Genomic DNA, 25,336 nt, shown 5'->3' with positions numbered 1-25,336 from the left:
GTACACTCATTCAGTAGGCCCTAATTCCAAGCCTATGGGCCATAGGTGTCCAACATTAAAGTTGACAGAGTCGCATCATCACAATTCATGAACATATCATATTATCATATTATTAATTCTTTTACCTCAGTTAGGGTCAGATGTCCGAAATATTTATCGATGGGCCGTTTGCGACTAGAAGAATGCTTTTTTTCCATGTAGCAAAGCAAAATGCGACTCAGTGACTTGTTTACCAAATCTCATTTGGCTTTTGTGATTCAGTATTAGGAAAGGGCGTGTCTAGGGCATCCCTTCCTAATACCGAATCGCACTAGTATGTAGGAATGTTTGCTGACCGTGAATGCGGTTGCAACACATTCACAGTTACCACCAACTTCAAGCTGGTGGTAACCCATTCACAAACTAGAAGAGGTCCCCAAGTACCCCCTTTGTGAATAAAAGCGTAAATACCTTTTCAGAGCAGGTATTGGTCCCACAGACCACTGCCTACTCTGAAAAAATGTAAAAAAATGTTTTTTATGTTTTTGTTTGAAATGCATCCTATTTTCCTTTAAGGAAGGAAAATGGGTGGCATTTAAAAGAAAAACGGCTTTATTTAAAAGTAATCACAGACATGGTGGTTTGCTGTCCTCACCAGGCCACCATCCCTGTGAGTGCGGCCATTCCCAATGGGGTCGCACATTTTGACCTACCTCATGAATATTGATGAAGTAGGTCTTTGCGACCCCATTGGGAATCGCTAAATGTGTCTGAGAAACATTTGTACATTTCATTTTGCGAGTCTCTAATTGTGACTCGCAAAAAGTCGCAATTAGAGACTCGCAGAATGAAATAGACATACATCTGGCCCCATATCTCCAAGCTTGAGAAGCTATCACTCAACAGAATAAAAACTGAAGTACTATCAATATGTAACATCTACAAGTTATTCATCTCAGCCGTAGTGTGTAACAAGCAACATATCGTTAACTTACTGGTTTTGGTAAACTATACTGATATGTCTCAGGTCCGTAGGTAGGTACCCACTGTACTGCTCCTCTAGGTCGAGTCATGGTTCCCGGAGCGCTGGTCACTACCTCAGAATATGGCAACTGCTGTGCTGAAGTATAAGGCTCCTGTTGTCTTTTAGGTGCTGCATGACCAGCTGAAGCCAGACTAAACGCTTCCTCCAAAAGCATGTGCATTTGTTGTCTGACTTCATCAATTGACGGCTGGGAGCTCAGCGTTGATGTTTCTGAATGTCCTTTCATCTGGCGAGATTTTGCATAGCGTCTAGATTCCTTGACTCGGTCAACATTTGTTTCTTCTATGACTTCGGGTTCCGTCTAGGGAAAGCAATATCAATGCAATGGATAATTAATCAATCAGGTTACCTATAAAATGTATGTGAGAGCACACACTTTGATACCTAATCTAGGTGTTAGACTGCTTTAACAACACGGTGGATGGAAAATTAGCAAACTTATCTACAGCAGGTTGGAGTAGAAGGTCATCATTCCCCCATAGTAAATACCAGAGGAGACTGGAAAGAAGCCCTGCAACACCATCCTCTCAATGGCTAAGGGAAGAACATTTTGAGACAGTAGGGAATTATTAATAGAATTATTAAAAACCTTGTATGTGGAGTCCCTTTATACTAACATCTCACAAGAAGCCACACTAAGAGAAGTGGAGAAGATACTTGGGAATACAGACTGGCAATATGATACTCCAATATCATTTGTGATGGGCTTGACAGATAGCCTTTTCAAAAAACCTATTACAGTTCCAAGAGTCTTTTTATCATCAAGTAGACGGGACCTCGATGGGAACCAACTTTGCCACAACTGTAGCTTGCCTCTTTGTCCATGATTTCAGAATGAGACATGTCCATGAGATAGCCTTCCCATTTCACAACACAACTGGGTATATGAAAACTAGTAAAGGGTGATATTTTCATCATTTGGAAATGTGACAGCTAGGAAGCAAAGCAATTTGTGGACTGGCTAAAATAAAAAGACACACACTTAACATTTAAACGAGATATAGACATACACGTAATTCACCAAAATTGCAGGGGTAGCAGACATAACATCACCTGACCTTTGGCACTGCAGATGATGTCACAGGAAGTGTCATCACCAGACCTTTGAATTGTGACATCACAGGAAGTAACATTGTGTGACGTTCGCTACACACACCTCATGACATCACAGAAAGTGACATCACATATCCTTGGTCTGATGACATCAGAAGAAGTGACGCATTTTACAATTGGCTATTTACATCAACATGGTTGGAAAATATCTAGCAGAAACAGATGAGATACTCCATAAACCAACATATGTTATTCAAATATATTGAAAAAGCTCCCGCATACATTGTCAGTACCAGACAGGCTCTTCAGATGCAGGTCTGACATAATGCAGCATAAATTCAGAATCTTTTTAAGTATTGTACAAGGTAGTACACTAAATTGTACCAGTGCATTGAGTGGCTGTACTAGAATTGATGTTTGTGAACATGAACTTTGAAAGATTCATGCGTCTTTCTTCACTGCTGTGATGAAAATGCCATTAGTGAACCAAGAATCAAGTCAGTTGTCAGATGAACCCAGTATGTGTCCTAGGGTGTTATTGCAAATGCAGATGAGTTTCTGTACTATATATATTTGAACCTTTGTATTTCAAAGTGTTTTGAAATGTGATGATAAAGGAAAAGGAGGCATGGCGAAATCAGGTAATTGCCTAGAATCACAAAACTTGGCCAAGGTGAGAACTGAAATCTGTTCTTCTAGGTTCAAATTGTGCAGTTCAGTGCATTTAGTAAAAGCTGCTAAGCGATGGCAGCGCAAACTGCCAGGGCTGGGTGCAGAGGTCACAAATCACTGCAATTCCAGCGCTTTATCTCAAGGGTGTAGAGAGCAGTAGTACAGGAGGGGCACTGGCACTGGGACCAAGGGGCATGAGGAGGCCACTTTACCACAATGTTGGTTGCATATCCTAAATCTCCTTAAAACCATTTAGACCTGAAATCAGATCAACACAATATTAGTGTATATGTAGCCACCATGTATTTATTTAAAAGTGCACTTATTACAATGACTCACGTCAGAAGATGGAAAAGGGCCAACTTGGTCTCCAGCTATCAACTACTTTTGTCAGAACAACTTTCTCCCTCTGTGGCCTGCACTTGACACCTCTCCTTTACCACAGATGGCACTCAGTCTGGTTCTGTGGCTATTACACCTTTTCAATTTTTTTGATGTTTATACTCACCTCCGTGCAGCCTGAGCTGTAGAGAGACTTGTGTTTAAAGAACATACATCTAAGGCTACATTTTATGCCCCCAATTACAATCAAACCGAAAGTGTCTCATAATAATGAAACGTCCAATCTGTACACCGACCGATGGCTGGTGCTCCCTGGAGGAGAGGTGAGGCTGGGGCATTCATGGACGCCTGGTAGTGTGCAGGGACACTTGAGTGGAGTAGGGGTCTGGCATGCAGGGACAAGATCGGAATAATTTAAAAACATCTTTAAAGCCTCCCTGTCTGCTCGGGGCACTGAAGGCAAACATGCTCAGTGTATATACACGTGATCAGAGCCACTGCTTCTGATGCTAGAACAGAAAGCCATTCAGCGAAGCATATCACGCAGGATTTCAACATTTATGTTGCACTGGGCCTTCGTGTAGGGATTCTTTATTTCAACACATAGGGGGTCATTCTGTCCCTGACGGGCGGCGGAGGCCGCCCGCCAGAGTTCCCCCCTCCGAAATACCGCTCCGCGGTCGAAAGACCGCGGAGGGTATTCTAAGTTTTTCCCTGGGCTGGCGGGCGGTCGCCAAAAGAACGCCCGCCAGCCCAGGGAAAAACTCCCTTCCCACGAGGATGCCGGCTCGTAATCGAGCCGGCGGAGTGGGAAGGTGCGACGGGTGCTGTTGCACCCGGCGCGTATTTCACTGTCTGCCAAGCAGACAGTGAAATACTCGTAGGGGCCCTCTTACGGGGGCCCCTGCAGTGCCCATGCCAGTGGCATGGGCACTGCAGGGGCCCCCAGGGGCCCCGCGACCCCCCCTACCGCCATCCGGTTCCCGGCGGGCAGACCGCCGGGAACTGGATGGCGGTAGGGGGGGTCGGAATCCCCTCGGCGGCGCAGCTAGCTGCGCCGCCTTGGAGGATTCAAAAGGGCGGCGGTACACTGGCGGGAGACCGCCAGTGTTGCCGGTCTGACCGCGGCTTTACCGCCGCGGTCAGAATGCCCTGCGGGGCACCGCCGGCCTGTCGGCGGTGCTCCCGCCGACCCTGGCCCCGGCGGTCTAAGACCGCCGGGGTCAGAATGACCCCCTTAGTGTAGCAACTGAGCTCATGTGTGGAGGCCTATCGTTTCAACACTGTGCTCTGGTGTGGGGACTCATCATTTCAACATTGATTCCTAAGACGTGTAAACGTATGAAGCAGTATTTATATAAATAATGGCGCAGTACGGTTACAGTGTTTTCTTTATTCTTCTTTAATTATCTTTAATACCCACCTGGCCCGGCCCTACCAGTAACCAATTATCCCAGACCCACAGCCTTCCTTCGCATTACCTAAGAGATGCAGTGTGGGCTGCTGGGGCTGGGTGTAAACACGGCAGAAAGGATGCACGTCACCTTGAATCCAGCACCCCACAGGCTGGCACTGATAAAGTCTCCTATTATATTTTTGCCGCATGGTGGGCCTACGCAAACCAGCATAGCAGTCTCTAGCTGGCAGCATGTAAATGTGCACCGAGGTGCAGTTTCCTGCAGAAGCAAACTTTTCCTGCACAGCCCTCAAAGCTCATACATGTGCACCAGAGGCTCCAGCTAGATCACATGTATTGCATAGTGCAGCCCTCCCACTGCCCGGTAGAATGCCGTTTTGAGGAGAAATCAATTTGTTAAAAACTTACCTGAATCTGCTGTGTTGTATCCTATCAAATGGGACTGGGAGCCATGACCAGGCCAGGGGTCCTAAACAAAATGGCTGAGGTCGCCTGGCAGTTGCAATTGCGACCCCTGGCAACCGCCAATTGACGTCCATGCATATAGATAACCATAAATTCCTTTTCTATACCGTCTAATCAAGGCAAGTGATATTAGGCTTATTGGTTCAATCAACCACAAACCTACTGAAAAGAAAACATTGTTTCTGCTTGACAGTCATCACTCACGATTCTTAAAAAAAAAACTGACCTTTGGCTAATTCTTATGGATCAGCAGAAACTGCCCAAATATAGAGACTTTTGAAAAGCAATCAAAGAACCTTTCAAATAAATCATATGCCAGGAATTATCCAAATAATAATACAGACGTGCAGAAAAAGGGCAAAGAATAACAAATGGAATGCTCTACGTCAGACACAAAAGATGCATCTGTTACACTGGCCTTCATGACCATCTACTACCCTGTTCCAATGGGTTAAAAGAGATCATACATATACATTGGAAAATCCTGAATGTGGTGGGATTTGCACTTGAAAACTCAAACCCATTGTTGTCATGTGGAAGGGTGAATGGATATGTGATCGTCTCGTCCATATTAGACCAAAGCAAACCAAAAAAACAAGCAACCAACTGATCTTGTGGTCATTAACTACAGTACTGGAACCCCACCCATGTAGGGAGTGTGATGTCTGTAGATTTACCACATATAGTACTGAATTGGATTTGGGACTCAAAAACCCAAAGAAACAGAACTCACACACCAATTGTCTGTGTTGTTTATATGACCACTGTTTCATGTTCACTTACACATATTAGGATGACAGTTAAAGTTAAGACGTGTATTATTGAACACCAAAGCAATATTTCCCGAGGTAAACTTACCATAAAACTGATCAGACTCTATAACAAAAGCCTGCACAATGAGTGTGCTCTCCAGCTGACAACAATAGTGTCCAAAGTGAAGACCCGAGAACTGTTCTGCGTTATGAACAATGATGTGACTTCAAAATAATGATTGTGGTGAAATTAGAAAATGCGTAATCTGGGGCTCGTGGATTTTACATACTCCAGGATCTGGAACAACATCAGGACCAGCCCAACTCGCTCTAATTTAAGAAAGAGTTGAAGACTCACCTCTTTTACAAACACTACATTTCAGTGCATTAACCAGTGCTTAATTTGTGCTTCTTGTTTCTGGAGAGGTGCACCAGCACTTATTTTTGAGGGCCGGCACTTTTTTTTCTGCCTCTAGCATTTACTGTGAGCAAAAGACACGTATGGGAAAGATGCAAGAAGAGAAAAACGAAAAAGCAAAGGGAGAAAGCAGAATGCTGCAAGAGTGAGCTGAAGGGGCAGGAAGTGGCTTTAAATGGTTTGAATAGGCCCGATATGGCTTCAGGATTATGCTGCCTCAGTATTCCGTGTTCGCACATTGAACTGCAGCAACCGCGTGTTTAAGAGGAGGACTTGGGGCACCAACACTTTTTTATTTACAAATGAAGCACTGGCATTAACTGTCCACAACACAGAATTCTCTCATATTGTTCGTTGTTAGGTCCTTATACACATCACCATTAAGAAAGCATACTTTTTTTGCCCTCTTAAAGAGCCCACCTTGTGTAATCTACAGGTAACCATGGTGAGGAGAGACCCGATGAGGAAGCTTGTCCTTGGGTGAAGGAAGGTCTTAGTGCTTATTAAGGAAAGCCCTTAATTCAGTATCTTCTTCGCATTCAACTTTACACTTTGCAATTGACTACCATGGGGACAGTATATCCAGATGGTACCTTCATTGAATCAGAAAAGGTCCTTCAGGGCCCTACGAATTTCCTGTTGAACAGTCTAACTTTTCATTAGCTGTGGGCTTCACTGTGCGCACACCATTGCTCCTTCTCTCAAGCTCCCGAAACACTACAAGCGTGAGTTGGCATTCACTGAGCCCGCCTCACTGCATCTCATCACAAAATTATATGCTACGATGCAGGACACAGCGCCTGTGTAGACACCTCGTTCTCAGACGCACTGGTCGGATGACCTAGGCTCCCCAATTACATATGCCCAATGGAAGTACTGCTGCACTCAATCAAGGGCCCTTTACCCTAACTATAGCCTGCTTCACTTTAATTTTTTACACAGACTATACTACTCCTCCGAGCCGTTACACAATCTGGGCCTGCACAAGGAAGCCCATTGCATGCAGTGTGTGGCAGCACACACAGATTTTCTTCACCTTGCCTGGTGCTGCCCCATCATACAGGCATATTTGGGGGGAGGTTTTTGCTATTATTGCAGCTATAACGGCTTATGATACTGAATGTACCCCTTTGATTGCTTTACTGGGTTATGTCAAAAGTGTGCCGGCTGATGGACACAAATTGGTGGCAATGCTTCTTCTGGCTAAACGGCGCGTGGCCATGTGCTGGGGAAGACGCCAACTACCACTCAAAGCAGACTGGGGTCACGCCACAGCATACTGTCAAGAACAACTACAAGCATACTGGGACTTTATGCCTGCGCCCTCTTGCCCACAGGATATCTGGTCACCACTTTCCACCTATCTGCATTTCGCAGCTGAGAATTCAATTTCACCCTCATCCCCTCCCCGCAATAGTTGGGCTACCCAAGTGATTTTTGGCACTGGACATGTAATGCTGGAATTTATCTACTGAAGGAGCTTGAGCTCTGTAAACCTGTATAGTGGATACTGTACTACAACAACAGAGTGTTCCCATGTCCCACCCTCTCCCCCCCTTTTTTATCCCTCCCTTGTCGAGTCCCATGCTTATTCCATCCCCTGTCTATTCCCCTCCTTCTCTCCTCCTCTTTGTCCCACATCACCCTCATTGTAGTTGCCTGGTTTATATTGTTATACAATGATACGGTTACTCTATTTCTACTGCTGTATGGGCCAGATGTACGAAAATGCAATTTTGCCTTTCTTAAATAGCGACTTCATAGAAATCACTTTTTTAAGAAATGCAAAATGCAATGTACAAAAATATTGATTTCTTAATAGCAATTCATGCTATGTAGGACTCACTATTAGGAAATCACTATTAAGAAGTCCCATTAAATTTGAGTCAATGAGCTATTTTTGCATTTCCCAAATAGCGATTTCTTATTAGGCTATCGCTATTTAGCAAATGCAGAACCAAGGATGGCAATGGGCAAAAGGCCCCCCTCAGTGCACCCCAAAAATAGGGGTGCATCTGTAGAGTACACATATGCCTAAGGGGCATGTGTGTGCTCTATTGCAATAAAAAAAAAGCAGTTTGGGGTGCTTTTTAGGTCGAGCATGCAAGCGCTTTGACCTGTTGTGGGCTTTCTTAACCACACCCAGCACTTTCACTCATTCCTGGGCTTGCCTTTCAAAAATCCTTTGCTATCATTGGTAAGTGCTTCATGTTTGTCCCTCCGTGGGGTGGTTTTGTTGCCGCCTTGCAGACTGCCCCCGTTTCATGGATAATTGCACAATTGCTGACACCTCTGACTGCGAGCAAACTTCTTGTTCTTTTTGTGTCTCTCCTCGTGCTCATGCTCATGGTGGCCATGGCATTTTGAATAGGCTGGCTTATGTCAACTGTTTTACTTTTCATTTTCAATTTAAGTGGCAAGAAAAGTCCACTTAGAAATTTACAACGCTAATAGCTCTAACTCAAGCAAATGTGAGACCCATTGCATTGAAAATGCTTGTTTTAAATTGCACCTGAGAGCCATTAACCTCAATTCAATGGTAATTACATATCCTAAATGCCCAAGTTGCATTTAGGAAATGCATGGTACTCCAGAATAGGAATCAAAAATAGGAAATCTCTATTTGCGATTTCCTATTCTGGGAATCTCAAATTGCGATTACTACTGGGTAGAAATCGTAATTTGTGATTTCTTAAAGGGGATTGTACATAAGAAAAGCCGATTTTGCATTTCTTACCGGCTCGAAATCAAGAATCAGACCATCAAGAAATGCAAACTGGCTTTGTACATCTGGCTCCATATGTCTAAAGGTGATTGCTTCCCCGCCTCTTCTTACTTCTTTTGTCTGTTGGTTTTGATGCAGAGCTGAGTACGTAAAAAAATATTTTTAAAATGAGTATCTTCCCCCAGAAATGATTTTCTAACAAAAGGGTTGCCAGTACCCTTTTTTGTGCCGGGAACTGTTTTGTTACGCAAAAACAAAACTGTAATGAAACAATCTTCCAAGAAACTTCTTTTCCTACTAATCCTGTGGTGCTGTGTGAAAAATATATTGTCTTTGCCTATTAAGCTTTACATTTTAAAACAATGGTTTCTGCATAGTAATTATAGGGTATGCATTAACATATGAGCAGAGACTCGATTTCTATTACACTGCCCCTTTCATTCAAGTACACTTTTTGCTAAATATTTTTGTTTGTTGTGACTATATGACAATAGAAGAATTTCAACCATGTTGTATCCTTCAATTTGGCAAACAAAATGTTCAAATCATATTCAGAATTACATTTGACTCATAAATGGTACCTGTTTGTAGTTAAGGAGCTTTAGAAACAAAGGTCACAGCCTTGAATAATAGAGATGTGAAGCTGGAATTTTGTTAATTATTGAGTTGAGAAGACCCAGACACTCTAACCAACTTCCGACCAGTATCCTGCATACTTATTGTGTCCGCTGCCATTGAGATGCTTGTCATTAAACAGCTCTCTTCTTAGGAGTAGTCCCAGAGCCTGTCCAATCGGGCTTTTACCCATGGCACCGGAAGAAATTACTTTAATTAATAATAAGAAAAGTACTACTTGTTCCCAAGATTCAAGAACATATTTGCACCCTCCAACTATTTGATCTATCTGTGACCTATGACACCATGGTTGAGTCAGATTAGATACAGAGCGCAGAACTGGATCATCAAGTCAGGCTCCACTCCACTCCACTCCACTCCACCCTAAAACAACCTCCATCCCACAGGGTTCAGCAATTCCTATGCCATTTTGTTAAACATTTCCACGCTACCTATTTCTATGTTCATTGAATGTAGTAACAAGGAATTTCAAATATATAGTGGTGAAAGAAAGTTGCAACTGGAGAAATGCTCCTGTGCCCTAAGTCTAATTTGTCCTACATGGTGATGATCCAGGGTTTAAAACACTAAAATAAGCTTAATGTCACAATATAATGTAGTGATCAACAATGACTTCAACCATCTACACTTCTTTCAGGGAATTCTACAAATCCAGACTGGAGTTTTCCACTGTCATCATCAGTGAGTAACTGGAGAAAACCATTGGTAAATTACAAAGTCCTAGTAATTTTGTTATGTGCACCATCCCTATTCTGTGTCGTTTCAATCAAATCACCCCACTGCTGGAGGCTCTGCTTTGCCAACTAATAAAAGGACAAACCAGTCGATCTGCTATGCACTGTGCAGAAGACATTGGCCACAGCTGACGTAGACAAAACACTCCTTGAAGTGTAAGGTTGGCATGTCTACGTCTGCTTGTCTTACAACCAAACGACATAAGTAGTTTTTGTGGTGGTCACCCCATACTTTAGCCAAAAAACACACATTCCCTCTACTTAAGAGCTAAGGCTTCCTATGACTTGGCGAAGGATCTATGACCAGGCTGCCTGCAGCCTTTGCACACTCTGAGTCGAAAGTAATACATGCTCCCACTCCTAGAACATATGTGATTAGGATCATGAGAACAAGGAAAATTGCTGTCTTTTCATCGACCTGTGTGAAATGGCTTTAATGCAGAATGAGCACTACACAAATGCCACAAAATAATAAAACATTATGTTATTACATATAGTCAGAGGTGGCTTCCCCATAAGGGCGGAGGAGCGTTGTCGCCCCGCCAGCAGCGGCAGCTGCAAAACCTTTCAAAGAAAAGGATAATAAACTGTGTTTATTATCCTTTTCTTTGAAAGGTGCGGGTCCATGGGGGTGACGTGCACTGAGGTGGAGTGCACAGTACTCGCCCTCACTGCGCATGTATGTTTGGCCGGCCGACTCAGCCCGGCTAAACCCACATGCGCACAGGGCTCTCTCCAGCCCGCAACACAATTGCTAGGCTGGAGAGAGCCTTCACAGGCTCCTAGTCTGCATGGGAGAACCCAGCCAGGGCGTTCCCAGCCAATCCTGATGCTGCTTTGGGCAGCATCAGGATTGACAGCAGGGCAGGCTGGGAGCCTGTGCCTGCAGCATCCGGACGAAGGAGAGGGGCGGCACAGGAGCAGAGGTACGTTTTTTCTTTATTTTCTTTTGTTATTAATTCCCCCGTGCCTCCCCCGCGCGCTGCCCTGCCCCGCCCCCAGAAATCCTCGCGATCCACAACTGCATATAGTTCTACAGTGCAGTGTCTCAACTATGTTGGAAAGACTTCACGCAGAATGCCCATTTCGCTTGCCTTCAAACGTAAAACACTCCGTCCTCAAAGTAGTGCTGTCATTGTTGAATTGGCAATTAGAAAATAATTGGAACTGCCTTATTTGTTATTGGCATTTGCCGAATACGATCCAGCCCTCAACATATAAATCATAAATCGCTTTTTAGTGTATGAAAAGGTCTGTTTGAATAAATATACACACTGAGCCAATGCAGATTCACATGTCATTTTGGCTGTTAGGATATGCAGGTAGGACAACAAAGCACCTCTCTTTAAATATGCAGATTTCCACACTATCAGAACAATCAGGATAAAGTAGGATGACTGGGTCATATCCTCAACAGACCGATGGGGCCACCACTAATGATGAGAATCTAGGACCAGATGTACAAAGGCCTTTTTATTTCTTAACGGGCCAAATCACAATTCGGCCCATTAAGAAATGCAAAACAGCTTTTTCCTATGTACAAGGGCCTTTAGGGAATAGCAAAATAGAATTTTCGTCCTTGTAGAAATCACATTCTGCGATTCCCTAAATAGGAAATCGCAAATAGGGATTTCCTATTTGCCATTTCTTGGCACATGTACAAAGCATTTTCTAAATGCAAAATGAGCATTTAGGAAATGCAATTACCATCGGCTTCAAGTCAATGGTAACCATATACAATAAAAAAAAGCACCAGAAAATCCTTTTTTTAAAGTGCAATAAAGCGAACACATGGCCCTAGGGCTTGTGTGCGCTTTACATGTGTACCACTTTTTTCAGGGTGCAGCATGGGGGGGGGCTTAGGCTGAGTGTCACCCTTGCTTTAGCATTTAAGCTAGGAAATGCTAAACCATTCGTACCTAGTAATGAATAGTTTGGTATTACCTAAATAGTGATTTCCTAATAGCGATACCTACACTGTAGGAATCGCTATTAGGGAATATTCTATTACTTACCGGTAATCTTCATTACTCCTGGTCCTGTTGTCCTTGTTCCATTCATTACTAAGTGGAGGAGATAACTATCTCTGTGACAGAAAAAAAGAACATGAGGAATACTGGGATATCCCCTCCCCCTCCCTCTGGTAATACATAAGCTGTACTTACCCAGCATTCCGCCTACACTGCCAAGCTCCTAACAGAAGCCTGGAGGCACAGGAGGGTGGGAGAGGCATGATGAATGCGACAAGGATAACAGGACCAAGAGTAATGAAGATTACAGGTAAGTAATAGAACATTACCCCCAGGTCCCTCTAGTCCACGTCCCATTCATCACTGAGTGGAGAATACCCAAGCAGTCAAAAAGCCGGCCTTCTGAGAACCGGAAACACTCAACACAAAACCACACGAAGGGATACAAAACAATCTACACAGTACCCCAAACAAGGAGACAAGAAGAAAAAACATGAACAGACCATACACCGAAGACCTAGGCCAAATCAGAAGCAGAGTGCAAACCACATAGGAACCGTCAGTGCCAGACTACAGGAGCAGAGGAAGCCCCGCCAGCAGCATGGCAAAGCACAAGAAGTGGAAAAAACAATCCCAGAAGAAGGCACAACAAAAGCCAGTGCAACAGACAGCTTGAGAGACAGACCCAAAAGGAACACCAATCAACGAAACTCTCCCTGGGCATGGTCCAACCACAACTGCATAAGACCTAGGCACAGCCTTAAAGGAAGAGGCAGACCCAAGACATCCGTACCCTGAGAACACAAAGCAGGAAAAACACTGCACCAGCAATGGAACCAAAAGGGCACCACAGGAACAAGAAAGAGCTGAAACACAAAAGCCACCCCATAGGCTGAAAAAGACAAGAAAGGCACCCCAGCCCTACAGGCATTCAGTACCATGAAACACCCAACTGAAGTGAGGGCCAACCAAGAGACCACCGAAAAGGAGAAAAGTGGAACAGCAGCCACCTCCAGAGACACATAGGAGCCGAAACCAAACGCTTGCACACCAAAACACCGCACAGACACCACCAGAAACTGGGGAAGCCCCATCACAGTAGCCCATGTGGTACAAAGACCAGACAGAGGGCTGCCACAGAACCAGAGCAGAAAGGAAGGGGAAGCAACCAAGGGAGCACCAGAGGCAACCCCTTGGGAATGCGGAACCACAACCACTGGAGCGAACCAGGAACAAGCAAGCACCAACCGAAGCTCCTTCCGGAAGCAAGGCAGAAACAGGGCCACAACACCACCGTAGGCAAGAAGCACAACAGACACCAGGGCCAGGACACAGACAGGGCCCCCACTCCCCATGAATCCCCCTGGACAACAGGCACAAGAGGGGAAGCAGACCCTGGAGACAGGAAGCAAGTAGAGCTAAGAAAGGAAAACCACAGCATCCACACAATAACCAGAGCATGGCTGCCTAGACTGAAAAAAAAAATACCTGGAAGAAGGAAACCCCTGACAGAGGGCAACCTCCCGTCAACTCCTCAGAACTGAATCGCCAAAAGAGAGAAACACAACAACCTCCCCCCCTCTGACAACCAACAGTGGGAAACAACAGGCGAGAGGGACCAGGAAGTGAACCATCCCCAAATAACCAAAAAAGCACCTACACCTGGTAGACAGAGCGTACCACCAAGGCTGCACCACCGGAGGCAACCCACCATAGCGGGGCAAAACGTGCCTGAAAGCACGAGCAGCGACACCAACTGCATCCCAGAGAAGGCCCAGCCGACAGGACCAGTGGGCCTGATAGGAAAAAGCCCTGAAGACGGCCTCCCAAGACCGGGAACAGGCAATCATAGCTAAAAACAAGGTCATGGCCGGAAACAAGGAAACCCTTGCAACAGAAAAGCCCAGACAGGCACAACAAGACCCACAAAGTCACCAAGGCAAAAGGCCCTAGGTGAAGACAACAGAAGAACCCACAAGGGGTGAGGATGAAACTTGCCAACAGCCAAAAAAAGCATTGGTGGGAAAAGGACCCTGGCCAACAATCCCCCAAGCCAGAGCCTGAAAATGAAGCACCAACTCTGTGTGGGAAACCATGCGACAGCCGGCCCCCAACTAAAGACAGAACCACAAACAGGGAGCAACAGGCATAAGGCCTAGGAGCCAAACACAAACCAAAGGGGCCGCCGAAGGACCACCCAAGACAGGCCAGTAAGGAGCCAAGCGACCAAAGAAGGATACAAAAGAAACTCTGGAAAAGAAAGAGCACCACCAGAGGATTTACCACCCCTATGAAAATATGTGGCGTAGACCAGAGATCGATACCGGGATACTCAATGATATGTATCCTGCCAATTAGCCACACCTGTAAGAGCCCTACAGCACCCAGGGAAGGAACATGTGTAAGAGGCTCACCCTGAAAGGGACACAGCTGACAAACAAGCTCAGAGCAGCCAAACTGCACACCAGGTAAAACAACACAGAACAGTCAACATGCCTGGAGAATTACATACAAAAGCGGGCAACACCCAACCGGCTGGAATCCACTGAAGAGAAGAACACCAAGCGGAGCCACCATCACATGACCCCTGAAGGACGAGCAAGGAGCATGAAGCACCCCAGACGCAGCAGAAGGCAACATGACTCCTACATGCAAAAGAGACCGTAGCCAGGCCAAGGAACAACCCAGGACAACACCGCCCCGCATGCGCCTCAACATAGGGGCAGGACCCCACACCGGGGCAGGCACCCAAGTGACAGCACACCACCCCTGAGAACAAGACACAGATCCAGAGCACACAGCAAGCGTCACCTGAGAAGCATACAGAGAGGCGAGACACCAAATAAAACAGGCCACACCCACTAGAGGACCCAGAATTATGCCCCACCAGACTGGCCACAACATGGCAGGCCAGAAAATGAAACTCTAAGTGGAAGCACACTAGTCCCACAGAGCACAACCCACCAGGAGAAGGGATGGGCATAAGAAGGAGACGGGGTACCATCCTAAAGACAGACAAATGCCCAAAGACACACCTCCCCCCCTCCCGGCTTGAGAGGCAGAGATCATGACCACTAGGTAACACCCTGAAAAGAACTTGCACCACATCGTGCGAGTAACAGAGATTAAGGGCATTACGCCACAGTCAATCTCCGAAGCCCCCAGGAAAGAAAGAAAGCAAAAATAGGAGCAGACACGGGCTGAACAGAACTCCCACTCTGCACCTTGAGAGACTGAGAACCAGAACAGATCAAGAAGTCACACTGCAGACCACAACATGAAGAAAACAACACAGGTTGCTGGAGAAACAGGAAGTGTCATAGGTGTCCATAAGGGAAAGGCAGCGGCCTGCGAAGCAAGGGAGGGGATTGGCTACATACAAATGTGGAACAGAACCCACATGCCTCCGTGTGAGGGCCTGAGACCATGACCACCCGTAGGTCACCACCAAAAATGCAAGAAAATCCAAACCCTGACCCACCATCATCCGTCAACAGGGAGCAGAAAGGAATAAGGAGGGGAGAGACTAAAGAAACGAATGGAGAGAAGCCACACCAGTCATGTGGGATGTGAATAAAATAAGAAGAGAAATTAACTGTGGGGCACCAGGACAGCCACACCTTCCATAAACAAAGTTACCTTGACCAGAAACCTCGCCCCTAAGTAGAAGGAATGGTGATTACGACCACCAAAAGGAGGGGGTCGACCACAGTTTCTGTGGATGGAATGACAGGCACGAGCACCTGCAAAGCAGACCAGAGTGACCACTCCCCCAGTAGCAAAAAGCTCCTGGACTGCTATTCACATGGTGGATGGCGAAACCCTGTGTGTCACAGTGTGACCCCGCAAAAAATGAAAGGAGGGGCACCACAACAGCCACACCCCACAGAGAAGCTGTGCCTTCTAACCCGAAGGCCTGTGACCTGAATCGCCTGCCACGGAGAAGGCAGCCCAAAGGATTCCCCATTAGACAAGGGAAAAAACAGAAACACCCCAGGAGCAGAACCCTCAACCATTCGCATGAGAGAATGGTACCATTCGATATGCAAAGGAGGTAAACAGCTTCAGACACACCTGGAAGAGACCCTGATGTTGCAGGGCAAGGGTCTGTGATCATGACCAATACGCCACTGTGGACTTTGTCGTAGAAACAAGCCAAGCCCCTCACTCGATGGCACCGGACACCAGGTCGTGACTGCCACCCAAATTGCAGCATGGTTCCCGGGAAGGAAAACAGAGAAACCGCCAAGTGGTATTTACCCCAGTAACAGCCAGCCGCCAACCCGGAAAGCGTACATCCCGTACATGCTTGGCAACAACAGCGTCTCAACGAGGAAGTCAGGCACGCTCCTTGCTTCCTGCTTCCTCCGCACGGCTCCCAGTTGCCCAGCTGGCCAGGAGACGTGGAAACCAGACCACCACCGGTGACAGCTGCGGACGCTGCTGAAACAGAACCTTCAGCTCTAATGGGAGGACCTATGACCATGACACCGCCGGCAACTTCCTCCCTGTAAAGGAGCCACATGACACAGCGTGATGACCTGTCACCGCACCAGGGAGCCACAGGGAACCATCATACCTGCAAACAAAGGCCTGCCCAGCGGCCACTGGGAGGCAAACAGCGGCGCTACCCCAGTAAGCCCAGCAGACTGGAGGTAAGTGCACCTGGAACAACAGTCGTCCAAGCCCAGCAGGGACGACATCCTTGCGCCTCGTCCTGTCAAAGACAGGAAAAAGAACAGGCCGAATGCTCAGAGATGAATGGGACAAGGACTAGAGGGACCTGGGGGTAAAGTTATATTATTTACTGGTAATCTTCATTACTCCTGGTCCTGTTGTCCTCGTACCATTCATCACGCCTCTCCCACCCTCCCGTGCCTCCGGCCTTCTTTTAGGAGCTTGGTAGTGCAGGCGGAATGCTGGGTAAGTACGGCTTATGTACTACCAGAGGGAGGGGGCGGGGAGGGGATATCCCAGAATTCCACATGTTCTTTTTTTCTGTCGTGGAGATAGTTATCTCCTCCACTTAGTGATGAATGGGACGACAACTAGAGGTATGTGGGGTAATCTCTATTTTTGTACATACTATTTTGCATTTCCTGAATAGCGATCCTAAGAAGTTGCTATTTAGGAAATACAAAATAAGTATTTCATACATCTGGCCCCTAGTCCTGAATCTTGGATTTCTAGTCACCCTACTTTTGCACATTTCCAGTATTTCGTCTACTTGCCCCCTCCTGAAACTGTGAAGCAACAACGGTTGTTCCAAATATGTACAAAGCAGCCTGATTGTTTTACTGCGCAAGTCTAACGCTCCCAGCTCTGCAGTGCTCCTGCTTAAGATTAATAGTTCTGCCTGTGACCTATTTCTTCTGGCCATAAACGTGCCAAAGCCTGGAATCCCCGAGGAGATCTGTGCACAGCAAATACCATAATAAATCAGTAGTGAATGCATAATGGGCCAACGCCATTCGGAGGCTTAGAACACCAAGGGGCCTTTTCCAGGCAGCCTCAAGTGGCGACATCCTAGTGGTTTGTGCTGCAAAATCATCAAATATCATTAGGACAACACATAATGTTGAAAAGGACGCTTTTACTGCAGGAAGCGTCCAGAATCAAAGTACAGACAGGAAATCCCGTTTCAATATTAAGATTTGCAGATCCTTTTGCTGCACTAAGAAAGACTGACTTATGGCATGGCATTAATGTTCCCATGCTGGGCAAATAGCCCTTGAATGGCTGAATAGTGAAATAAAATCCAGTTTTCTTTTCCCGGCCCTTTCATAAATAATCACAAATTAGTTTTATTGCAGAACTTCCCGTTGTTTTGTGATGTTTGGCATGTGAGACCTATCGCGTATCATTGCTTAATCGATGCCCCCTGTAGGGACGACAGCTACTCATCTCATTCAAACGTCAGTTTCTATGACTGACGGGCACAGCCATTAGTGCTCATGTTTAGCCTTATTTCTCTTATTACCCGAACTTCTGCTATAACGTCACTTCTGATTATTATGTGCCATTGACGGTAAAAATGTATCACAAATGCACGGGGACGGTGCTATTGTTCTTTACAATGGTTTTAGCACAAAAAGCATCCTTACGTCCATATTGAACACGGGGAAGCATTGCACACTAAAATGCTGCAGCAAATGCCAGTTTCGCATTTCACTAATTCCACGTAAGTTTTTCAAAAATGTTGTATAATTATGCGAATGTTAATGGTATCAAAATCACATGCATCTATTTAATAATATAATTACACATTGCTGTATTTCATCTTGCCAGCATTTTTTCTGTGGGCATCAGCCCTCTTTAGAAATTGGATGAAAGGAAGAAAAAATAGAAGGTAAGTAAGAAAGTAAATTGGCGTGGTGAGACATGCGTTGGGGGTTTTAGAGGCTGATAAACATAGCTCAGACCAAATGCATGCGCAACTTCATGAGCGCCAATTGGGTTGCCAGGGGTAGAAGTTGTGAAACCGTGGCTCGTCTTTTGGTATATCTGGCCCTTGCTATCCATTGCCTCATGGGTCATGAGATCAGCTGCAGAAACACAGAACAAACAGGGCCCTGGGAGTTCTGCTCGCTTCCTGTACCAAGCTATAGTTTTCTCTTCCAACCTTCCCACTTCAGCAGCAAATAAGAGGATGTGAAAGGGCTAAGGAAGGAGTGGGAGGTTCACCCTGGGACGTCATCGATAGGCAAAGGATTGTGAAGTCACTTTCACTAACTCAGGCATTTTGGTGAATCGACGACCATGTTCAGCTTTTAGTCTCCTGTCAACGTTTATCACGGTTTTTATGACAGTATATAACATCTCTATAGGCATCTATAGGTATGGCATCACTGACCTTCGTCAACATGAAATTATACAACAAATTAAAGGCAAAGTAGTCCAAGCACACCACTTTGATGCTGATTGTCCAAAAAGTATGCAGTTTGCACTGACAAATGTGAAAGGAAAATGGCACTATATTGCCTTGCGGTATGTTTCATTTCTCCCCTGGACAGCAACTGTGGTATGAGCATGTGGAATATTGGCCATGCCACAAGTGGAATACTGACATTTGACAGGAGAAGAATACGAAGTGGAGCAGAAATGATGCTGTTCTTGGTGGGTCACAATAGACTCTACCCTTGATAAAGTCCCAGGGCCAGATTTATGCTGGCTTTGCGAAGTTCCAACGCCACATTAGCATCATTTTTTTTAATGGCAATGTGGCGTTGGAAGGGGAAAAACGCCACGCCATATTTACAAAGGGGCGCAATGCTTGCATTGCGCCACTTTGTAACCCCTTGAGCCACATTATGCCTGTGCCAGGCATAATGTATGCAAGGGGGAGTATGTGGCTGGGATTTGAGGAACTGCTGTGCTACATGCTAATTGCACCTTCAACTTAAAAAAGCCATGGCAGTTAACTAAAATTTTATGTCAATGATGTTAAAGACCCCTTGCTAATCTCCTCTTTCCATGTTTTAAAATCTATCCAATTATTTTTTTTCCTAATCTCGACAAATTAGTAGTGCATTCAAACATGAATAAACTTACATCATATCCACTGTTACGGATTCCTCTTCTCGGCCTCTCGCGGGTAACAAGAAGATCCATCTCAGTTTCACCTGGACTTGGACTGTTAAGAGATTGTCTACTTCTGTATACTACGCTCTTTGTGGGAGGTTGCCTGAAAATAAATCACCAGAAAAATATAGTTTGAAAAGAACTTGTAATACAAAACACTGGGTATGTCATGGACTCATTGATAGTATTTTCCTACACTAAAAGGTAAATCCTTAAAAATATTTGTAGAGATGTAAAAAATATTACAATGCAACTTTGTTTAATCCAGTCAGCATATAACTCGGTTACTACATATGGGTGATTAACCAACAACGTACAAAGGAAAGTATGATATGTGATACATGTATATTCCACGACACCAAGGGTACTGAGAGAGCATGAATTTTAACTGGGCGTGATCAAGGTATGAACTTCCACAAAGTTAGAAAGCCAGTACCTTCTTAGATAATTACAGTTTCAGTGAGAAAACTACTCACAGTTAGGGCACAAAACAACAAGCTATTCTTCAGAGAAGATGCAAGCAAAGTATTTAAGCAGCACCACAACAACATTAAATAAAGGAACCAATCAGAAAAAATCCTAAACTCATTTAGTAAAGAAGAACAAATTAATAAGTAAGACAAAACAAAGGCAAATTAAAAAAGATACAAGAATCATGAGATATGAATTCTTAAAGGAAATGTCAAAAACATGGTAACAAGGATATAAAAGACTTTCTTACCCTATCAATTGATGATCCCTAATCAGGGCAAAACCACTTTTGAGCTGCTTGTGTTCTGGTTCAGGGAGGACCTGGCCTGTCGGTTTGCACTGAACTGTTCCTATTGGAGCAGGGTGAAGACTGATGTGCTTATAGCTGGCTCCAAACTGAGGTGGCATAGTGGACATAAAATGAAGGTCTGGGATGCAGCCCAAGCGACTACCACTGGCTGAAATGAATTCAAGCATTCCATCCATCACCTTGTTATTGTTGGAATTGATGCCCTAAGTGTGATGGTTATGCTCTGAAGTGGGTCCCATGAACACTGTCAATCAATCAATCAATCAGGATTTATAAAGTGCAGCTAATCACCTGATAGTGTATCCAGGCTCTTGCAGGCCCCGGAGGCTTATTTGAACAGCCAGGTCTTGAGGGCTATTTGGAATTCCAGAAGTGAGGTGATGGTCCAGAGGTGTGTGGGGAAGCTGTTCCAGGTTTTTGCTGCAATGTGAGAGAAGTAGCATCCTCCACTTCTGCTTTGGTAGTTGCAGGGAATATGGGTAAGTGAAAGGGATGCACAGCGTAGTCTTCTTGACAGTTGGTGGAAGTTCAGGTGGTGGTTACTGTACCCAGGTCCTTGGTTGTGTTGAGCTCTGTGTGCGTGGGACAGTAGCTTGAATTGCCATCTGTTCTGTATGGGGAGCCAGTGGAGTTGCCTGAGGTGGGATGTGATGTGGGTTTGTCAAGGAAGGCCAAGGATGAATCTGGCTGCAGTATTCTGTACCGTCTGAAGTATCTAGGAGGGGTTCAGCGATTCCTACGTAAAGGGCATTGCCAGTCAGCTGGTGATAAGGGCCTATGTCACAGTGCATCTCGTGTGGAGAGGTATCCCCTTGAAGATCTTACATAGCATGTGCAAATTGAAGAAGCAGGCTGAGGAGACAGCGTTGATCTGTGATTTCATGATGAACTTGTTCTCAATAACGATTCTGAGGTTTCTGGCATGGTTGGAGGGAGTGGGTGCGGTCTTAGGTCTGATGGCCACCAGGAGTCATTCCATGTGTTGCTGCTATTGTCAAAGGTCAGTACTTCTGTCTTGTCTGTGTTCAGCTGTAGGCAGTTGTTCTTCATAAAATCAGCGACGCTTGTCATGCATCTGTGGAAGTTGGTTCTGGTGACAGAGGGGTCATCGGTGAGTGAGAGGATGAATTGCATGTCATCTGCGTAGAAAATTATGTTGGGACTGTGGGATCTGACGATGTTGGCCAGCGAGGTCATATAGGCGTTGAAAAGCGTAGGGCTGAAGAGTGAGCCCTGGGGACACCGCAGGTGACCTCCCTGGGTTCAGAGGTGAAAGGTGGGAGGTGGATCCTCTGGGTTCTTCCAGTGAGGAAGGAGGTGACCCATCTGGTCGTGTCCCCTTGGTTGCCTATGTGGTAAAGCCTTTCGATCAGCATGTGGTGGAATACGCTGTCAAATGCTGCCGAGAGGTCGAGGAGGATCAAAGATGCTGTTTCTCCTAAGTCAAGGGGGGGTTCAAATGTTATTTTTGGCTGCGATCAGGGCAGTTTCGGGCAGTTTCTGTGCTACTGGAACCAAGCTATATGCAACAGATTAGCCATAATCAGGGTGATAACGGTCTTGGGTTTCTTGTGCTCTGGTTCAGAAAGGACCTGGCCTTGCAGGTAGGGCTAGCCTGTTCTTAATGAGGCAGGGTCAAAACTGATTTGCTTATGGCTAGGTCCAAACTCAGGTGGCATAGTGGGTGTAAAACAATGGACTGGGATGTGGCCAGAGCAATCGCCAGTTGGTGAGATTAATTCAAGCATTCCACCCATCACCTTGTTGTTGTTGCAGTTGATGGCTTAAATGCAGCAAGTATCACCAGGCATGGGACCTATGCTCACTGTGCCACTGGAACCAAGCTAAACCGGAATGATGAGCCCTAATCAGGGCAAAATGTGTCTTGGGTTGCTTGCGTTAGGGTTCAGGGAGGACCTGGCTTGGCAGTTTGGGTTGAACTGTTCCTATTGTAGCGGGTTCAAGAATGATTTGCTCAGGGCTGGTTCCAAACATAGATGGCATGGTGGGTGAAACACGATTACTGGGATGTGGCCACAAGTGATTGCCAGCGGCTGAGATTAATTCAAGCATTATATCCATCACCTTGTTGTTGTAACTGTTAAACTATGTGCCATCAAACAGCCATTATTTCATTAAAAATGATTAAAAAAATGTAACAGGAAACTATGTTACCTCATGCAAGCCGAGATGGTGTGGGGCACAGCGAGTTACCCTATAGGCTGGTTCATTCACATACTCACCAACTCCCCAGGTTGCTAAACATCTTCCTCCTGGTCTGATCACTCTTACAGTTCCTGAATGCCAAAGCATCCCTTCCTGGATTTCAATGCATAGCACTGGGACCAATGGTTTTAACCACTTTTTTCAACCAGGGCTCAAGTAGAGGTTCACGTTCCACTGGCCTGCAGGTTCTTCTGCAAAGGTGTCTATCTTGTCCTTTAGGGCTCCATGATAACAGGAGAGCACTCAGTCTGGCCCTTGAGAACCATTTCCACATCTTGGGCACAAGAGGAAGCAGAACAATCCTTGGTACTCTCTATAGGCAGATGCAAGAAGAAGTGCCTTCTCTTCTGTTCTTCTCTAAGTCTAGTTGTTTTCAAAACCTGTGGAGGGCTTTACTATTGTAGTCTTTTGCTAGTGATCGGTGATAAAACTTCAACTTATCACAAGAATGTTCCCACACTTCAGTTCATCCCTCCTATGCAGAACTTCCTCTAACTTTATCACAAACAATCTGGAGTAAATGGGGCAAATCTAGCTATGATAAAAGCTAACTTCAAAGGCTGGCTTACAACACAGCCCTGTTTTCTACAAACCTAGTTCCTGTCTCTTGACTTGCATTTCCGGATAACTATGACAAGTTGTTCCTGTAAATATCTTACCCCTCCCTTCCTGCTAGAGTTAGGCATGCAGGCCATCTGCTCCCACCGAGCAGTCCGTTCTTTCCAAGGGTCATTTTACATCGGTTTATTGAGGAAAATGGGAAAACACCATGATGTGATTAGATACCCAACTTAGGCAAAGAAAAAATCCAAATAATTATATTGAATGAGTGAACAATTTCTATTAGCTACTTCTGTGATAGGAACCAAGCTGCAGACAGGGTACAAGCAGGGATGTGCAACATTCATACAGTGTGCTTTTGTGCAATTATGCAAAATTTCAGAAACCTTACATCAAATTATGCATAATTATGGAAAACCGTAGTGGTTCACATTCTGGTCCTCTGCAATGCTTTCATGCGGTTGTGATAAATCTTGACCCACAACTGGCATATTTTTATGGAACGTTGCATAACAGCATAAATTCAGCAATTTTACATAACAAGCGTAATGCAAAGTTACACAAGATTATGCCCATTTACTAGAATTTTCATCCAGGCCTAGGCACAAGTGTGTTATTATTAAGGCCTATTTGTTTCAAAAATGTCAAAAAGATACAGGGGATAAAATGCAATGCAGTCTACAGGGAGGTCTAAACATATGGCTGAGTGCTGTTTTTGTGTTTCTTTTTTTCCTCTACAGGGTGGGAGAGCAACATGGAGAACGCATTGGGTGGTTTGGAAGTGAAGCAGCACACACACAAAGAGCAAGAAAACAATGTTTTCCATGGAATGCTGAAAGCAAATGAAACGAGCATTGACAAAGCCAAAAGGTCTGGCTTTGGCAAGCATTCTTTTTTTAATGTAAGCATATGTAGCAGAATCAAAATATTAAAAGTAAAAATAGGTATAAATGTCATTGTGTAAACATGGAAGACATCTGCTTGCAGAGGAAAATAAGTAAGAAATTAACCATTGCTATTAGCAGGCATCTTCCAATGGCATTGTGTGTACTTGGCACTTGTATGTTCATTCAGTGACACAAGATAAATTCTCCCCACAAAAACACAATTTCAATGAGAACTGTTGTGTATGTTACATTTGCCTTTGCCCTTTATTCATAGCCTTTTTGGATTCCAGATGATATCAGTAAAACCACATTGCTCAGTATCAAAAGACTATTCCAATTGGGAAGGGAAGCTATTTAGAGAATCCCATTATGCAATATGAAAATGTTGACTATTTACCGAAACGTGCTGTGAATAAGATAATTATTGACACGAGTATAAAAGGCCATAAAGGTTATGATTGTGATAAAAAAACTTCAAATGAGAGCAGCTGGAATACATTAGAAAATACACTCCTAGCACACGAAGTCTAGGGACAACTTATTTCAAAATGTCATTATTGCAAAATATAATCACGTGGTCAGTGAAAAAGACATCCATCTAAATGCCAACTCAGACCGTTTGCTATCCTGAATTTTTCGCAAGTAATATGCACATCAGTCCTTGTTCATCAAAGACATGGCTATCCAACCAGGGACGTGCTTTACCTTACAAAGCCATTAGGAGCAGACCAGAAGGAGGAGGAAAGGACACCCCACATCTACAAGTCTAGAATCTGTGTGACGCACACCTTGCTGCATGAATGGAAGAGATGGGCTGAAGCAGGACTATCAAGAGCAGCTCCTCTGAAGCCCTGCAGCTTACAATACTAGCTGATGCAACTGGGCATGCGCAGCACAACTCAAAGCAGAAAAGGACTACTGAAAGCCGTCACTGGCTGAAATCCCCTATAAGTAAGCAGATTTTGATATATGGCCTGATTTAGAGTTTGGTGGAGGGTTACTCCGTCCCAAAGGTGACGGATATTCCATCTGGCAAAATCTAAATCCCATATGATATATTGGGATTTGGATTTTGGCGGACGGACATCCGTC

At 45.0% G+C, this 25,336-nt stretch overlaps 1 protein-coding gene across 9 annotated transcripts in view; it reads right to left on the bottom strand.

Moving 5' to 3' along the window:
- KIAA1549L (KIAA1549 like) overlaps nucleotides 1-25,336 on the bottom strand; it is a 526,680-nt gene that overhangs the window by 70,901 nt on the left and 430,443 nt on the right. For all 9 annotated transcript variants that reach the window (XM_069223533.1, XM_069223534.1, XM_069223535.1 and 6 more), the window contains 2 exons: nucleotides 19,760-19,892; nucleotides 975-1,325 (listed from right to left, as the gene is read on the bottom strand). In XM_069223533.1, coding sequence (XP_069079634.1) covers nucleotides 975-1,325; nucleotides 19,760-19,892 — 484 coding nt within the window. The remainder of the gene's footprint in view (nucleotides 1-974; nucleotides 1,326-19,759; nucleotides 19,893-25,336) is intronic.

This window comes from Pleurodeles waltl, chromosome 3_1 (assembly GCF_031143425.1).
Source record: "Pleurodeles waltl isolate 20211129_DDA chromosome 3_1, aPleWal1.hap1.20221129, whole genome shotgun sequence".
Taxonomy (NCBI): Eukaryota; Metazoa; Chordata; class Amphibia; order Caudata; family Salamandridae; genus Pleurodeles; species Pleurodeles waltl.
The sequence above is the reverse complement of the archived record's forward strand: the minus strand, read 5'-3'. Positions and strand labels throughout refer to the sequence as shown.